Raw genomic sequence first — 16,713 nt, 5'->3', positions numbered from 1 at the left:
ACAAGCCCCCACCTCCCGGCTATCATCCCACCATAATTCTTGCCACCAATGCTGCCATCACAACCTCTCATTCTCTTGCTAAGAAGAGCCAACACAGAGAGATCCTACAGTGGGAAGGAGGCAGGGTAAGGATTCCACTCTCTTGGGCCTCAGTGGTCATTGTCTCATTTCCATGTCTCCCATGATGGATGGCCACCCGTCTGGGGCTCCCTCCTGCTGCCTAAACCCAGCTCAGTACAAAACCAGCGTGTGTGTGAGAGAGTCCATCAACCCGGGAGGCCCCGTCGCTCACTCATGGACACACGGCTTCAGCAGCACACCTGCTGTGAGAGCTTTATTTACTATTTCTGGAGTCTGGGTGTGCCCCATTTGCACATGCAGGGTTCACCCCCATTTGGTGCAGTCAGCTGGATTCCTGACTGCTTGTCTGTGTCAGAAAACCTCTTACGGCGACAAAATAGAAAAGCACAGGGGACATCCGGTCACTGTGAAGTCCGGGAAGTCCCATTTGTTTTGACAGTAAAAATATAGGTTTTTATAGATGAATTCTCAGTCACGCAGTTAGGTCCTTCCTGGGACTGGCTACAGTGCCCCGTCCGCTGTCATTCCAAAGTCCTCCAGCTTGTGGATTGGTAAGGCAGCTGTCAGAATGCCACAGACAGGACGTGTGTCTTGCAAGTCCTTACCGATCATGTCACAAATATCCCAGGCAGGACCCAGAAGAACAGTTAGGAAAATATACCCTATATTCACACATGTAATTCCACTCTCCCAGCCCAGCATACAAAGCATGTTGAGGATCATGATCATTCTAGAAAGAAACCACTTGGTACAAATGCCTTCTGCATATCAATATATGATCTTTGTGAGCCCCATACAACAAGATCTGTAAGGCGACACGGGACAAGAACATTAAAAAGCGCGGATTGTCCTCTAGAGGATAGGAGAGATTCTAGCTGGCTCAGTGTTGCCAGGGATTGTCACAGCACAGGTGACATTAACAGTTTAAGGAGACTCTTGGACGGTGAAGGATGCAGGCTGTGAAGTGTCCTCATAAAAGGATACTCTAGGGTGTGATAGGAGTCACGGGACAGAGACAACTAAAACCTTTTCCTCCTGCCTGCTGACTTCTGACATGGCTTCAGGCTTCTGGAACGTGACATTCCTAAAATGTCAGTGGTGTCCTCTCTCACTGAGGGGCTTGAGGCCAAGGCAAACTCAGAGGTGTGGAGCGTACCCTGTTAGTCTCCTGCAGCTCCCTCCGCCTCAATCAAGACTGTCCCCAGTCCCCAGCAATGTGGAGATCTGCTTCCTGTCAACACGTGGTAGGTCAAAGGCACATTGGGAGGGCACACCATCTCTGTTGCCCCAATGGCTTGCCAGAACCATAATATTAACATGGGTGGGCGTGGCTTCTCACTTTTTAATCAAGCCTAGATCTAGGGGTGTCTCTGAGCACCAGAATGAACCATCTTAAAGCCAGGATTGACCTTACCCACTACCACCCCACCACCACGACCACACAAACATCCCAGGACTGGCTAGGTTTCCCTCAGGAAAACCACTCTGGGATTTTTCCAATCTCTGCTCAGCAGCTAAGGTTGAAGGCCTGGGCCTGTTTCTAGGGGGAATTTTACTGTAGGAGGAAAACATACATCTAGACAGAAACCTTGCTCACTTCCCTATGATACAAACCCCTCTGATGGGTCCCGCATCCTGCCAAACCTGAGGCCATCAGATAAATTTTACATTAAGCTCCCTGGACCACCTGGCTTCTTAGCTGGGCCGAGGACTGCCCACAGTCAGTGCTGTATGATTTCACAGGACAAGGCCAGAGACTATGTGGGGAAACGCCTGTCTATGGGGGCGGGTATCCAAAGGCCAGATGGCAAAACAATGATGGGCAAAGAGGGATCAGATGTGGCATATGTGGGACTCTGCAGACAGCCAGTTCCCAGAAGCGGGGGTTGGGGAGACCCGAGTGTCTGAACTGCACCACTTAAGGCATATTAGATTCTTTTAAACAGAGGGTCCTGAGAAGCCCAAGGAGTAAGCATACAGCACACCACCTGTCTCCCAGAGTCGTTGCCTGGTTTAGAAGAGGGGACTAAATGAACCACTCGCTCAGCTCGGTCAAGGGTCCGAGCATGGGCCTCTGCACACTGCACTGAACCAGAGGGGTCACTCCTGACCCAATGAGATTGTCAGTATGTGGGTCTTTCTGTGGAATCAAATTGATTTCTTGTCAATTAAGCAAGAAGAGGTTAGGTAATGACACACAAGGCGAGCTCACTTTGATTCTACTGTGTCTTTCAAAACTCAGGACACTTCCTGCCACCAGGGGCTTCTTACTCCCAGAATAAAGAGAGCAGTGAAGAGAAGTTGGAAACGTGAGCGGAAGGTTGTTGCTTTGTGGTTTTGTTTGTTTGGTTTTTGTTATTGCTCTGTTTGAGTGGATTTTACAGCCCAGGCTAGCCTCCAGCTTTCTTAGCCAAGGATGGCCTTGATCTACCAGCCTTCCTCCTTTTACTCAAGTGCTAGAATCACTGGTGTACACACCACACTTGATTTATGTGGTACCTCCCACATGTTAGGCACATACTCCACCCACTGAGCCACACACATCCTCAGCTCCGCCACTGTGTTTTAAAAGGAGTCCCTGGCAAGCCACTGCTGGATCAAAAGTGCTGCAGCATACAAAATGGATCTAAAATCATAACACAACAGAAAACAGGAACTATGGAAGAGTCTGCAGGGAGACGGAACCCCAAATGATTTCAGAGGATGGATGCCCTTCACCACTAGTCAGGGAAGGAAGGGAAAGCAATGAAGTTTTAACATTCTTCTCTCATTGGTGGCCAGAGCACAGGGTGGGGTGCGGGTGGGGCCTGTCCTAACCTAATGACACCAAATACTGCCATCCTTTCCCACCACACCCTTCCAAAGGGAAAACAGGCAGAGAGGATAATGAGAGAGGAGCTGAGGCAGGAAGACAGAGAGGCAGGTCTCAACACCATCTGCAAGTAACGGATTTACAGAGAGCAACTTTTGCCGCCAGGGAGGTCAGGGCAGTGGTGGGCACACATGCCAGGCAGGCATCTGTCAGAACACCAGACCCAGGGCCCTCCACAGCCACGGACCACCTTGGAACTGCGTGGCATGTCACCAAGGCAAGGTTGGGAAAAGGTCTCTGGAAGCTGCCGGCACAGTGGGCAGCCGGCTCGGCATGTGAGGCATGACCACTGGTGCTGGGGCCTCTGAAGTCCTCTTGAGGGCTTACAAAAGGGAACATGATGTCCAGAGTACAGAAGAGGGTTTGAGACTCCGAGGGGTGAGCATTCAGCTAGCAGAATGCGAAGGAAAACATCTTAGACCTCTTGGCCCAGCATCTGGCCTGAGACTCCCACTACAGGAACCTTTCCATTAGATCAAGATGCAGATCGACTTCGGCCCGTGGGTCACGGGTGGCAGGGGTGGGGCCACGTCTGTTCTAAGCTGATTTGGTTGTGTCTTCACTCCAGCAGGACATGGGTATTCAGAAAATATGAAAAAGAAAGACACCCAGAGCCGATCTGGTATGTGAGTGGCCAAGGCACTGACCATTCAGACTGAGGTTCATGACACTTGGGACTGAGGGGCAAAGGCTACCCCACAGACAGCAGAGCAGCCTAGACGTGGACAATGGTAAAACTCACAAGTTTTCATAGCTAGGACAGGGATCAGGTAACCTGAGGCAACTGGACACTGTCCATCCCTTCCTGCTGTCTGTCAATGCCCGTGTCAGGTTTCTAAGAAAATTGGCTGAATTATTGCTTTATCCCCCTCTAAAGCAGACATGAAAGTAGTGAGACACAGGCCTATTGTGCACACAGCCCCACAGGAAGGATAAGTGTGCTTATAAGTATGAATACGGGATCAAAGTGGGGAAAGAAGAGCCTGTCAAAAAGAAACAAAACAAAACAAAAAAGCAAAGCCTGGGAGACACCAGCGCAACGCGTGGACAATTCCCTGGCCATCCGAGAGCCGCTCAGGCTTCCGTGTCCAAGTCCTTCCAGACGGGCTGCCCGGGGAGGAGCCCAGAGTCTCTTTTCCAGCTGAGGGAGTCCTGTGAGGTGTATGCAGAGGGCAGGAAAGCCAACTGTCACACCAAAGGCCAATCCACTTCTGCAAGGAGAACTGAAGATCCTTCTGGGGACTGGAGCAGGTCCTGGGGCAGGATCTTCCTGTGGGGACCCAGATGTGGCTCAGCACAGTATCTTCAGGGTGGAAAGGCCCAGGCACGTGAGTGTGGCCAGGGAGGAGCAGGTGGCTTGGCCTCAGGTTCTGACGTCTGGCGGTTAAGGCTTGAGTTTGTGGGTGTAGTGATGTCCTGTCTGCAGAGAAATGATAGCCCTTATTAGGAGAACATTTGGCAGTTTCCGCCATCAGGCCTTCCATCCTATGCTGGGGTTCAGGTGTACCCCGATAGCTCACGAAACCCTGGGTTCCACCTCCTGCATGTCACCACTGCCCAGGAAGGATGTGGAGGGAGTTGGGAATGGGCAAAGTGAACAACGGGGTGGGCATCCTGACCAGCTGCAATGAGCCAGTTGCGACATCAACTCTGAGCCTTAACTTCCTCAGTGTGTTGCTAGAGATTGTACCATAGATTTCAAAATCACTCCAGAGGGCTCTGGACACTCGCCATGAAGCAAGAACTGTTCGGGGTGATGAGTCGTAAGGGCAGGGCACATGGGGACCAGAGCATTACCCTGTGCCCACAGATTTGTCCATGTCAGCACAAGGCCCTGAACCCTCCACCACTGTCCTGGGGCAGACTTGCTTGGGATTTTTTCCATCCTTTGGATTAATGATATATACACATATCCATCCATATATATAATTATGGGACAATGCTGTATACATATCTGAAACTTCACAGTCTGCTGCGAATGTCTAGTCTTATCTATTGTTCAACACAGTGCTGGAACAAGGGAGCCCTGTGAAGACCCAGGGCACTGGCATAGCATAAGACTCTGAGCTCCAGGGTGTTTCCCACTCAAAACACACGAACAAGGTGATTCTGCAGACTCCAAACAGCACCCTGTCCACTCAGGCCAGGTTTTGTAATTCAGGAGGTGGCCCTCTCCTGACCACACCCAAGCCAGCTTCTGCATCACACAGCCCACTCTCTGTGCTGGGGCACAGGTGGCACTCCATCTATCTCTTATGTTTTCAGGCAGGCTGGGAAACCCCACAGCCACATGGGTATTGCTGATCCCCGTAGGTGAAGACTGTAGAGCACACAGTAATCTGAGTGCATGGCTTCTAAATAAACTTAGCACTACCTGTCTGTGCCATCCCCAATCCGCACCATCAGCCAACCCCACAGGGATGATACACCTCTACTGAGCATGTGCAAATGTGTCAGCATTACCTAGGCAACAGCAAGATAGACAACACAGCTGGTACACAATGTGTGAGGTGTTAGAAGTCATCTGGGTGACTTAAAGGGCCAACGAGATGGCCCAGAGGGCAAAGGGCTTGTTGTGCAAGCCTGGAGACCTGAGTTCAATCCCTGGGTCCCACATGTATGTGGACAGAAAACTGACTCTACAGAGTCACGTGCTCCCATACACCATGTGCTTACACAGCAATAAATATAACTTAAGTGCACAGGAGGATGTGGGGGGTTCTATACAGACCACAGACGTTTTGCACCCAGCACTTTAGGGTCCTCAGATCTTGGTGCCTGTGGAGCCTTTGAATGGATCTCAGGTGGATGCCAAGGGGCTGACTATATACAGTCTTGAAATAAACTTACACAGTGTGTACACTAAGACTTCCCTACGAAAGACTTTGGAACTTGTCTGGCTAAGCTGGCCTTTGATGTTCCCACCTTTCCCAAGGGCTTTGAGGGCTGCAAGAAGGTCAAGGGCATGAGGTCAGAGCCCTAGTTACCTGACACCCTTTGCCAGGCTCTTTACCAGAACACTCACCTTTGTGTGACCACCTCCCTCCCGAGGCCCCACCTGAGCCATCCCAGGGTCCTACCTGGTCAAGCTTGATTGTCATACAGGCTCTGCCTCTTCTTGGATTTAAGATCCTTTAACCACTGGGGCGAGGACTCCTCTGACCTGAAACCGTAAAGCCAGAGTGAGTGGAGTGAGAACCACATCCTGGTTCCTCAAAGGCAGGGTGACACGGCTCCCAGCCCTCCATTCGCCATGCTGACATCTGATCAGATACGATTCTAGATGTTTCTATGAATGTTTCTGGATGCGATCTATGCAGACCTATTCAGAGCCATGAGATTCAGTGGATTCTGAGTCAGGCAGATCATGGCTCATACTATACATGGGCCTCTATCGGCTGAAGCCTAAATAGAAAAACATGAAACAAAGAAACCATGACTACCCAGAGAGGGAAGGCTCTGCAATTGGGTCAGCAGCTGCCTGCCTCTGTCTGCACTGATCTGCATCTCCTCCTTGGTCTTTGGACCCCACAGCCATGTACAGCGATCCCCCTGCCTCTATGTGTGAGTGTGTCTGTCTGTCTGTCTGTCTCTCTCTCTCTCTCTCTGTGTGTGTGTGTGTGTGTGTGTGTAGCTGAATTATTTTACCATCCCACAGAGAGAGTTCCTGATTTAGGGAGAGCTTAGGGAAGTTGGTGACCTAGTTGGGGATAAAGGATAAGGGATGAGGTGATTTGGAAGTGTGGAGGCAGACCTCCTCCCTCAGGGTGATCTGTCCTCTAGCCTTGAAATAGAGGCAGAACGCCCAGGGTCTCCAGATTTCAGCCCAGCCTTGCCTGATGGTGGAGAAAGATGTCCAGGTCCAGGTCCACAGATGCATCTAGGACCAACCCCTTCATTCCGGACAGTGAGCACACCTCAGCGAGAGCCTGCCCCACTCTGACTGAGTCTTTCTCCTCACAGTTCCTCTTTGTGCCTTGGTCATGTGTTCCTGGGGCTCTGCACAGTATAGCCATCACCTGGAAGTCTCTCATCATACCGTGAGGCCCATCTAATCGAGACTCAGGAAAAGTACTCTCCTGGAGGCCTTCTGGGTGCCCTCGTCCTCGGATATGTGCTGAGAGCCCCTCCTATCTACAGGGGCCACAGAGCCAGGGAGCAAATGTGTCCAGCTATGAGCTACAGGCTGCCTCAACTTTAACATGGTAACAGCCATAGACAATACATAAAAGAATAACCATGGTTAGGGGACAATAAAGCTTTATTGACTAGAGCAGACAGTGGGTCGGAACTAGCCTGTGGGTTGCAGTCTGCTCACTTTCACCCTACTGCAGCAGGATGGTTCCACACCCCTATATCACGAGTCCTGAATTTATGCCCTAACTTCTCAGCACAGAGCACCTTCCATTATGAGACTGTTATGGACCAGGTCAAAGAAAGGGTTGCATACACAGCTCCTGTTTTATCTCCATGACCACCCCAGTAGGTTGTGGGGTTACCAAACCAATTTCACAGAAGAAGAAGGTGAGGCATGGAGTGGTCACGTGGTTTTTTTTCAGCTCACAGCATTTTACAGCCTGGGCTGGGAGCGGAAGTTGGGGCTGCTCGGGTCTCGTCCATGTATAGAATCAACCTGACTGGGGTGGAGCAGCAGCCCCCTCCATGAAAGGCAGCTGATCAGTTAGGCTCCCAATTGTCCCAAGACCATAAGAGGAGGCAGAATGCCCAGTTTCCATTTATCTACAGGGCTTCCTGGAAACACAGCCTGGAGTTCTGGGTCAGGTGGGAGAGGAGGGCGAAGAGGGGCTGCACGGTAGCTGAGCGAGTACAGAATACACCCACAGGGAAACCTGCACACAGCACTCGGAAGCATCCTGTCCCCAGTGGAAGTGTCCCCATCCTCACCTCTCATCTTTCTCCGTGCTGGAAGGCAACACCCGACTGCCCAGCACCCCAGGCTGGAAGGGCAACCTAGAGGTCTTGGGTTGGGGCGCCCAGCTGAGGGACTCGCCAGGACTGTCCACTTCTGGTCTCTTGGGCAGCTGAGCCTGGGGAGAGAGGAGGGTCCAGTGTAGTTGTCTTCTGTCTGGGGACAAGCCCCATCTAGAAGCGCTCCCAGGGTGACATCTCACAAAGACTCCTGAGCTACAGAGTGACCAAGGCAGGAAGTACGGGGACTGAGAAGTCCAGAGCCTCGCCCCAGGGGAGGCTAGAGCAAATTCACCCCTGCATCTAGTGGCATGAAGCCTGCAACATTGGGGTCCCATAAGCAAGAGGCAGGGGCGACTGTTCCCTGAGTTTGGGGACCAGGCTGGAAAGGGGCGACTTAAGACAGTATGAACGGAATTTCTCTGGGAGAAGCTAGGCAGTGCCACATTCCTGTCATCCCAGCAATGCATTCCAGATGCAGGCAGGAGGATGTTAAATGGACGTGCAATGGAAGGGGGGATGGGGAAAGGGAGGGGGAGGCTGATTGAAAATGATCTATAGATGAGAAGGGAGGAGGGAGGTTAAATCATGGATGGGTAAAAGGAATGAGGAGAAAAGGCGTTAGTTGGGTCATGAGGGATGGACAGAAGTTAAGGGTGGACAGGAAGGGGGTTCACTCAGCGGTCCGCTCTCAGTACCTTCAGCACAGCTGGGTCTATGCCTGGGAACATGGGCATCCTCTGGGAATGGCTGACAGGGGTCCTCTCCACCTTGGGCGGCTCCTCATCCGACTCATCCCTCCTGGGCGACTTCTCTTCTATTAAGAGACAGACTCTGAGTCATGGGTGCTTCCTCACAGCCCTGCACAATGACAGACACTGCCACCTGCCTAGAAACAGTGGTCATGAGCAGACCGCCTATTCTCAGGGAGGGCATAGGCAGGCCCCTGGCTCCTGCCACTTCGGAGGAAAAATAGGACATTCTTGACAGAGGCAGAGCATGTGGCAGAGACATGTCCCACCAAAAGGGAACAATGTGGGTCTCTTTAGGGTCTCTTCAAGACACTGCCCAAGTCAGGGGCCATGCCAGAGACTTCCTGGTGACGGGTAGCGGTAAAGAACTTCTGGTTTCCCAAGAACCGGACATTGGTGGGGTACAGCATGTACTCTGGAGCCCTAGGCTCAGGTGGACATGGGCATGCTCAGAAAGGTCAGCCCCAGTCTTTCATATCCGCCGGCCATGTGGTCAGGGCTATGGAAGTCACAGGTTTTGCTGCCAGGCCCCTGTGAAGGAATTTGTGTGTTTCTGTCTGTGTGGTGGACGGCATTTGCTCCAGGTGGCTTAGCACAGTTCTGGCCCTGCAGACACTTACTGACCTATTTATTACTGGTTGGCTCTGTGTACAGGTGCATGTGTTCACTGTATGTACCCATGTAGGGGGACGTGTGTGTGTGCACACACATGGAGATCAGAGGTCGGTGCTGGGCATATACATAATCTCACTTCATTTTCTGAAGCAGAATCTTTCCCTGGACCTGGAGTTCACCAATTTAGTTAGAGAGCTGGCCAGCAACCTGCAACAATCCTTTGGCCTCTGCTTACTCAAGGCTGGGTGACAGGAGTACGAGGGGCTGAGGATTTGAGTGTGGGTCTTGGAACCTGTGAAGCAAGCACTTTACACATCTCCTCAGCCCTCAACAGAAACCTAACCTTTGTTCGCTAGCACAGTGGACCATGAGAAGCAATGACCCAAGCCAAGCATTCGTTTAGGTATCTGGTCAGAGGCCACATTTGGTCATGCTACTCTCTGCCCCATAGACCAGGCTGGTCCCAAACTCAAAGATCTCCAGCCTTTGCTTCCATGTGCTGGGATTAAAGATGTGCACCACCACGCCTGGCTCTTTGTTTTTTTTTTTAAAGAGGGTCACATTATAGAGTCACAGCTGGCCTAGAACCTACTCTGTAGACCACCAGGCTGGCTTTGCACTGTGAAGATCTCGCTGCTTCTTGTCCCTGAACTGCTAGGACTACAGACGGGCACTGCCAGACATGGATTCAGAACACAAGTCCACAGAACAAGAAACACGGCTTCCTGGGTCGTTGTGTCCCAGTGCCACAGACCCTCCAAGGTCAGGCCATTCATCCCCGGGTTTAACCTGAGGCCTTCCTGCCCAGAGCGGCATGCAGGTCAAGTGGAAGGTGGGGCATACCTGTTGAGTCCTTGAACATCCACGCGCTGTGTGACTCCTCTTCCAGAGGAGACCAAGGAGACCGGCTCTCTGACTCGCTGAACTGACTGCGCCGGAGGGAGTGGGAGATGGGAGCCCGGCGACGGCTTCGCTTACTCAGCTGCACCCGGGTCTTCAGCGCACTTGAGTCGAGGACTGAAGTTTGCTTTGGGGGTGGCGAGGAGGAGGTGGGAAGGAAGGAAACCGTCAGTGGGAGGCACCATCCACAGACCGTGTGCAGCCTTGCTCATACACAAGGTGTTCTCAGGGGTGCACGGGCTGGTGTGTTGTGCTCTAAAGACACCCTCGATGCCATAAGCCTCAACGTCCCCATGGAGACCACGCAGGCAGTACCCAAGGATAGCACTGGACACACAGGCATGGGAACAAGTAGACTGTGACATCACACAGAGTAAAGGAAGGACCAGGAGCTCAGTCCATGCCTATGTTCTGGATGTTGAATGATCTGCTGAGTAAATCTCTCTGCATCTTTATGACAACCATATTCATGGAGTCCCTGAGCCTAGAGGTACTCACTGTGGCCCCCGTGACAATCCTGAGTGCAGGTGAGAGGGGAGGGACCACCTACAAAGCACCAATAAAGAGGGGCACTTCCATGTCCACAGGGCTACCCTGGGATATCTCTCTGATCAGCCTCCAAATGGTCCCCACAGGATACCCAAGTCATGGTGGCAAACCACATAAACCTCAGTTCACCCCATACTTAGGGCCAGCATTTGGGCAGAATCAGCAACCATGCCAACTTGCTACTCCAAAAGGCAGGCAGGGAATGTTGCCATTGGTTATTATTATGTGCGTGGGATGGGGCAGCTACCAGAGACCCAAGGCCGTTGGTGCTGCCCGCCACTGTTGCTTAGGATGGATTCTAGGAAGTGCTCAGAGTTCAAGAAAGAATGTCCAGTGTCATCCGTGTCATATGACACACATCACATGCACACATGAGCTGCAGCAAGCTTGGCCACAGTGAGACTTGTGCATGGCTGCTGAGGGAATGACATCACATCACCCACTGAGCTCCTTACAACACCCAGAGATGGGCGCCAGTGCCTGTTCATATGACAGTGTCCTTGAGGGCTTCCTGGTTTTGTCATCTCTCCTCTTATCTAGAGACGCCAGAGGGAAGACCTTGGCTGTGTAGCTGTGGGTCCCCTGGGAGCCCATTAGAGCCACTTGGGGCATCTGGAGCATCAGCTACCCAGGAGTAGGTCAGGCGCCTGGCCATCAGGAGTGAGGGGCCCTTGCAGCCTATAATGGCGGTTCCTATCCTTGGAGACTAGGGCTTCTGCAGCAGGGTACCACGGCTCCGGATAGTGGGCACCCGAGGGGTGGCTGTGTGTGGAACCCAGGCAAGCTCAGTTCTGGAGGAGGGACCTTGTGCCTGGAACAGCTGTCACAGAGAGCCCTTCATGCCTGGTGCCCAGGCTCTGCTGAGCGAGAACCCGAAGAGGCTATTCTCCATGCTTGCTCTAGACAGGCCCCGGCTGACCCGGAAGAACTCATGGCAAGATGTGCCTTGACACCTGTGATCACCTGTGAGGCCGTGGATCTGGATGTGCTCATCACTACTGAGTAAGGCAGCTGAGAATCAGAGAGGTGAGGGCATCTGCCCCAAGACACACAGCTAGGATGGGGCAATCCTATGCTAAAGGAAGGTACATGTCTAAGGTTGTGTCCCATGCCCACCACAGGGGTCGTTAGCATAACGCGCCCATCCTGCTGGGGTGGTGATCCTGCATAGGCCATTTTTCCTTTTAATAAGAAACGGCTGTTTCCATCCCAGCCACCTCCCCCAGCTTCAGCTTACATGGATGAAGGAAAAATCGTCTTCTCTTTCTGCTGGGCAAGCGTCTGATGGGAGTGGCCCCTCTGGGCCATCTGTGGACTCCAGCTCAGAACTGGAACGGTCCACGCTGGAGCTGCGCCGGTCCCTGGAGCTGTCATGCTGCTCCACTGATGTGGACTCCGTGTATGAGGACAAGTGGCTGCTTGGTGGCTGCTTCCCTGCAGATGCAGCACTGCTGTCCGGGGACGACGGGGACTCGGGGCCAAAACTGGACGAAAGGCAGGAACAACAGCACTCACAGAGGGGCCTACGACACTCAATCCCAAACCTGGGGTCATGGACACATGGCTCAGAGTGTTCAGACTCAGGGGACAGCAGGGGTCTTCCTCCCGGCAACAGTGGCCATGGGACACCTGCACAGGTGGCAAAGGAGAGCCAAGAGCAAAACCAGGAGTGATGGCGGCACACCTGGAATCTCCATGGAAGGAGGCAGAAGCAGGAGAGTCAGGGGTGGAGACCAACCTGGGCTATGTAAGCAACTACCTGTGCCCAAATAAAGAAAGATAAATAAAACAAAATAAAAATGAGAGGCAAAACAAGCTGTGGGGAGGTGTGTGGTAAACCACCAAGGCTCTGACAAGAAGAGGGTGGGGTCTGAGACCTCAGAACGCAGGTTCTTCCATACAGAGAAGGCAGGCAGTTGGGCTTGTTGGGAATTGTCAGTTCACTTCTAACACTGACTACAGAGACCTTTGTAAAGACAGAACACATATCACCGACATTTGTGTACTCCTTTGGGGACCTGCACAACATCTGAAGTCATGTGGATCTTATGGGGACAGCTCATGCTATGTTTCCATTGGACAAAGGCAAGGAGGTCCAAGGGTCCCCAATAACCAGCAGAGAAGATTGGGTCTCAGCCTTCCTGCTTCAACCAATGGCTGCCTCACTCACTCAGCCCGTCAGTCAGCCAGCCAGCCAGTCAGCCAGCCAATCAGCCAGTCAGTCAGTCAGTCAGTCAGTCAGTCAGTCAGTCAGTCACCCAGCCAGCCAGCCAGCCAGCCAGCCAGCCAGCCAGCCAGTCAGTCAGTCAGTCAGTCAGTCAGTCAGTCAGTCAGTCAACCAGTCAGCTAGATAGCCAGCCAGTCACCCACTCGCTCAGTTATCCACTCACTCACTAGCTCCCTCACTGTCAGTCCTGAGCCCCAGCATCTCATCACGCGTTTGCCAGCTCCAAGAGGTTTTTAAGGTTGAGGTGTAAGGACTTGAATGGGAAGACACAAACCCAGAGAACGAGGGAAGAGAAACCCTCTGGCAGCAGAGGGCACCGCTGTCCAAGGCAAGAGAGCCTGGTCCCAGAGGCTGCAGTTCCTCTGGAGGACAGCAGGGGGAGCACAGCATTGGAAGCACCAAGGTATCAGAAGTCTTGAGACAGAAGCAGGGCTCAGGGCCCTTTAGGAGACAGGAACAAGTTCCAGCACAGATCACCAGACAGTTGGGTGTTCCTGCGGGGGCACTTCCAACCAAACGCTCAAGGAAGTTCACTACACACATAAGTCACAGGTTAGCAGAGAGGAGTTATAGAGATGGAGCGAGTCCTACTGGTTGGTTCCATTTCTTCTCTCAATCAGTTTTAATCCAGCTTCAACTCAGAGCAGCTCAGTGTGATCCAGTAGCGTAGTTAGTACCCCCAGCAGTGACCCAGCAGAGCGGTCAGCACCCCCAGCAGTGACCCAATGGAACCGTCAGTACCCCCAGCAGTGACCCAATGGAGCGGTCAGCACCCCCAGCAGTGACCCAGTGGGGCGGTCAGTACCCCCAGCAGTGACCCAGGGAAGCAGTCGGCACCCCCAGAACTGACCCAGTGGGGTGGTCAGTACCCCCAGCAGTGACCCAGGGAAGCAGTCGGCACCCCCAGCACTGACCCAGTGGGGCGGTCAGTACCCCCAGCAATGACCCAGGGAAGCAGTCGGCACCCCCAGCACTGACCCAGTGGGGTGGTCAGCACACCCAGCAGTGACCCAATGGAGCGGTAAGCACCCCCAGCACTGACCCAGTGGGGCAGTCAGTACCCCCAGCAGTGACCCAGGGAAGCAGTCGGCACCCCCAGCACTGACCCAGTGGGGTGGTCAGCACACCCAGCAGTGACCCAGAGGAGCAGTGAGAGCCCCCAGCAGTGGGAGAGGTGGGGCCCGGGTTTAAGTCCAGTTCAGCTACTGATATACATGTTCTTTACTCAGGTCCCTGCTTCTCTGTGAGCCTCAGTTTCCCAGTCTTGCATGATGTCTGTATATCTGTCCCTGAGGGTCTGCCTGTCCCTGCATGCTCCTGGCTATGTTCAGGCTACCTTTTTTCCATCTTTTTGTGGCTTTCTAATTAATGCCCTTTATACAACAATTGCTTCTTCCTATTACAGTTTCTTAAAATACAGAACTTTCTGCGCCAGCCACATAGATTCTGTGCTGAATAGTTTTATGTCAATTTGAACAAGCCATAGTCATCTGAGGGGAGGGGGTCTCAATTAAGAAAATGCCTCCAGCAGGGCGGTGGTGGCACATGCCTTTAATCCCAGCACTTGGGAGGCAGAGGAAGGCGGATCTCTGGGAGCTCGAGACCAGCCTGTCTACAAGAGCTAGTTCCAGGACAGGCTCCAAAACCACAGAGAAACCCTGTCTCGAAAAACAAAAAACAAAAACAAACAAACAAACAAAAATGCCTCCATAAGATCAGGCTATAGGAAGGCCTATAGGGCATTTTCTTAATTAGTGATTGATGGGGGAGGGCCCAGTCCATTGTGGGTGGAGCTATTCCTGGGCAGATGGTCCTGGGTTTTACTAGAAAGGCTGAGCAAGCCATGAGGAACAAGCCAGTAAGCAGCACCTTCCATGACCTCTGCATCAGCTCCTGCCTCCAGGTTTCTGCTCTGAGCTGTCCTGACTTCCTTCAGTGATGGACAGTGATACGGAAGTGGAAGCAGAATTAACCCTTTCCTCCAGGCTGTTTTAGTTCACGGTGTTCGTCACAGCAACAGAAGCTCTAACTGCTGTGGGATAATGCTTTTGTACAGTATAATTAGTTTAATAAAACGCTGATTGGCCAGTAGCCAGGCAGGAAGTATAAGTGGGGCGACCAGACTAAGAGAATTCTGGGAAGTGGAAAGGCAGAGAGTGAGTCACCAGCCAGAACCAGAGGAAGCAAGATGAGAATACCTTACTGAGAAAAGGTACCAAGCCATATGGCTAAACATAGAAAATAATTATGGGTTAAAGAGCAAATTAGTAATAAGCATGAACTAGTAGGCCAAACAGTTTATAATTAATATAAGTCTCTGTGTGTTTCTTTGGGACTGGAACAGACAGAAATTTTGGTCTACAAATGGCACCCAAATGTTTGGCAAGAATTTCCACATAAAGCCTGAGAAAGCTTAAAAGAAAAAGGATTCTAGACAGACAGACAAGAGCAGAGTCAAACGCAGCTTCTTGGTAACCGTCTACCCCTGGTTGACTGTTTGCTGGTGGCAAGCAGAGGCTCAGCTCCTTTAAGAAAGGCTTCCTGACTCAGTGTTAGCAGCAAAAACTGTATGACAACTCTTTAAGAGGCTCTGTCACCAAAGACTTAAAGGGTGTCTGTGAGCAGCCAGTGGCATGCTTTCTGGTGATGGTATGAACCTAGAAATTCCACAGAGTTGTAGCAATAAACATGGTTCCTGTTAATACTTCCGCCATGAAGATGGACTCTCAGGAAGCCAAGGAATGGGTGGAGCCAGCCACCAAAGCTGTTGCTTCAATCCTAGCCATGCTGCTTAGCAGATTAAAGACTCATGTGGTCAGAGAAGGATAGAGATACGCAGTAAAGGCAGGTTTAGACAGGAAAAAAAAACCCTAAAACATTTTACAGTGTGTTTAAGAATATATGTAGGCTTAGAAGAGAAAAGAAAAAGGATAGAGAAAGTCCTTTAAAAAAGAAATAGAGTAAGAAAAAAAAAAGCCACAAAAAGATTCCCGGAAATACAGAGTCTGGATACTGTATGTTATTTTGTTGTGTTTGCATTGTTTGACTGCTGAGGAAGGAGCAACAGCTGCCAAAAGACATTTGATTATAAACGTTGCTGGATTAATCCATTTTCAAAATATATTTTGAAAATGCCTTCAAAATTTAAGTCAAAAGATACGTTACTTTGGAGAAGAGGTTTTGCTTTTGTTTCCACAGCTAATGAAAGACTGTGGATTCATTCTGGGTTAAAAAAAAAATAATAAGGTTTGATCAAGGAAAATCTCCAATGGAAACTGAGGGCCCAGATGAGCCAACATTTCAGAGCACCTCTGTAGCAATTTCCTCTGAGTTTTATATCCAGAAAAGTCTCAGGACTGGTGGCTGAGATGATTCGGCCTCACAGATTACTCCAGTACAGACTTGACCATAAAACTAAATTTTCTTTGGGTCCCCATAAGATTATCAGCACCCCAATCAGCAGGAAGTAGCCTAGAGAACTACACCCACATTTCCCAAAAATGGATTATGGATGTTTGTCTTTGTTTAGCGTGTTAGTTACAGTTGTTATGGATAATGGTGAAGAAAAAAGCTAAACAAAGAAGATTAGATTCAGAGTTCTTGTTTTGAAAAGAAAAAAGAGGAAGTGCTATGGGACAATGATCTTGTACACTGTAAAAATTTGTCACTCGTATTAGTTTAATAAAACACTGATTGGCCAGTAGCCAGGCAGGAAGTATAGGTGGGACCAGACTAGGAGAATCTGGGAAGAGGAAAGGCAGAGACTGAGTCACCAGCCAGAACCAGAG

General features: G+C 51.2%; 1 protein-coding gene across 4 annotated transcripts in view; it reads right to left on the bottom strand.

The window, feature by feature from the left end:
- Nucleotides 1–325: 325 nt before the first annotated feature.
- Kiaa1671 (KIAA1671 ortholog) overlaps nt 326–16,713 on the bottom strand; it is a 139,746-nt gene continuing 123,358 nt past the window's right edge. For all 4 annotated transcript variants that reach the window (XM_057763909.1, XM_057763910.1, XM_057763912.1 and 1 more), the window contains 6 exons: nt 11,936–12,182; nt 10,093–10,276; nt 8,581–8,699; nt 7,859–8,001; nt 6,034–6,116; nt 326–4,373 (listed from right to left, as the gene is read on the bottom strand). In XM_057763909.1, coding sequence (XP_057619892.1) covers nt 6,038–6,116; nt 7,859–8,001; nt 8,581–8,699; nt 10,093–10,276; nt 11,936–12,182 — 772 coding nt within the window. In that variant the 3' untranslated portion in view covers nt 326–4,373; nt 6,034–6,037. The remainder of the gene's footprint in view (nt 4,374–6,033; nt 6,117–7,858; nt 8,002–8,580; nt 8,700–10,092; nt 10,277–11,935; nt 12,183–16,713) is intronic.

Source organism: Chionomys nivalis, chromosome 3 (genome assembly GCF_950005125.1).
Source record: "Chionomys nivalis chromosome 3, mChiNiv1.1, whole genome shotgun sequence".
NCBI lineage: Eukaryota > Metazoa > Chordata > Mammalia > Rodentia > Cricetidae > Chionomys > Chionomys nivalis.
This window is presented reverse-complemented; position numbering and strand designations above follow the sequence as displayed.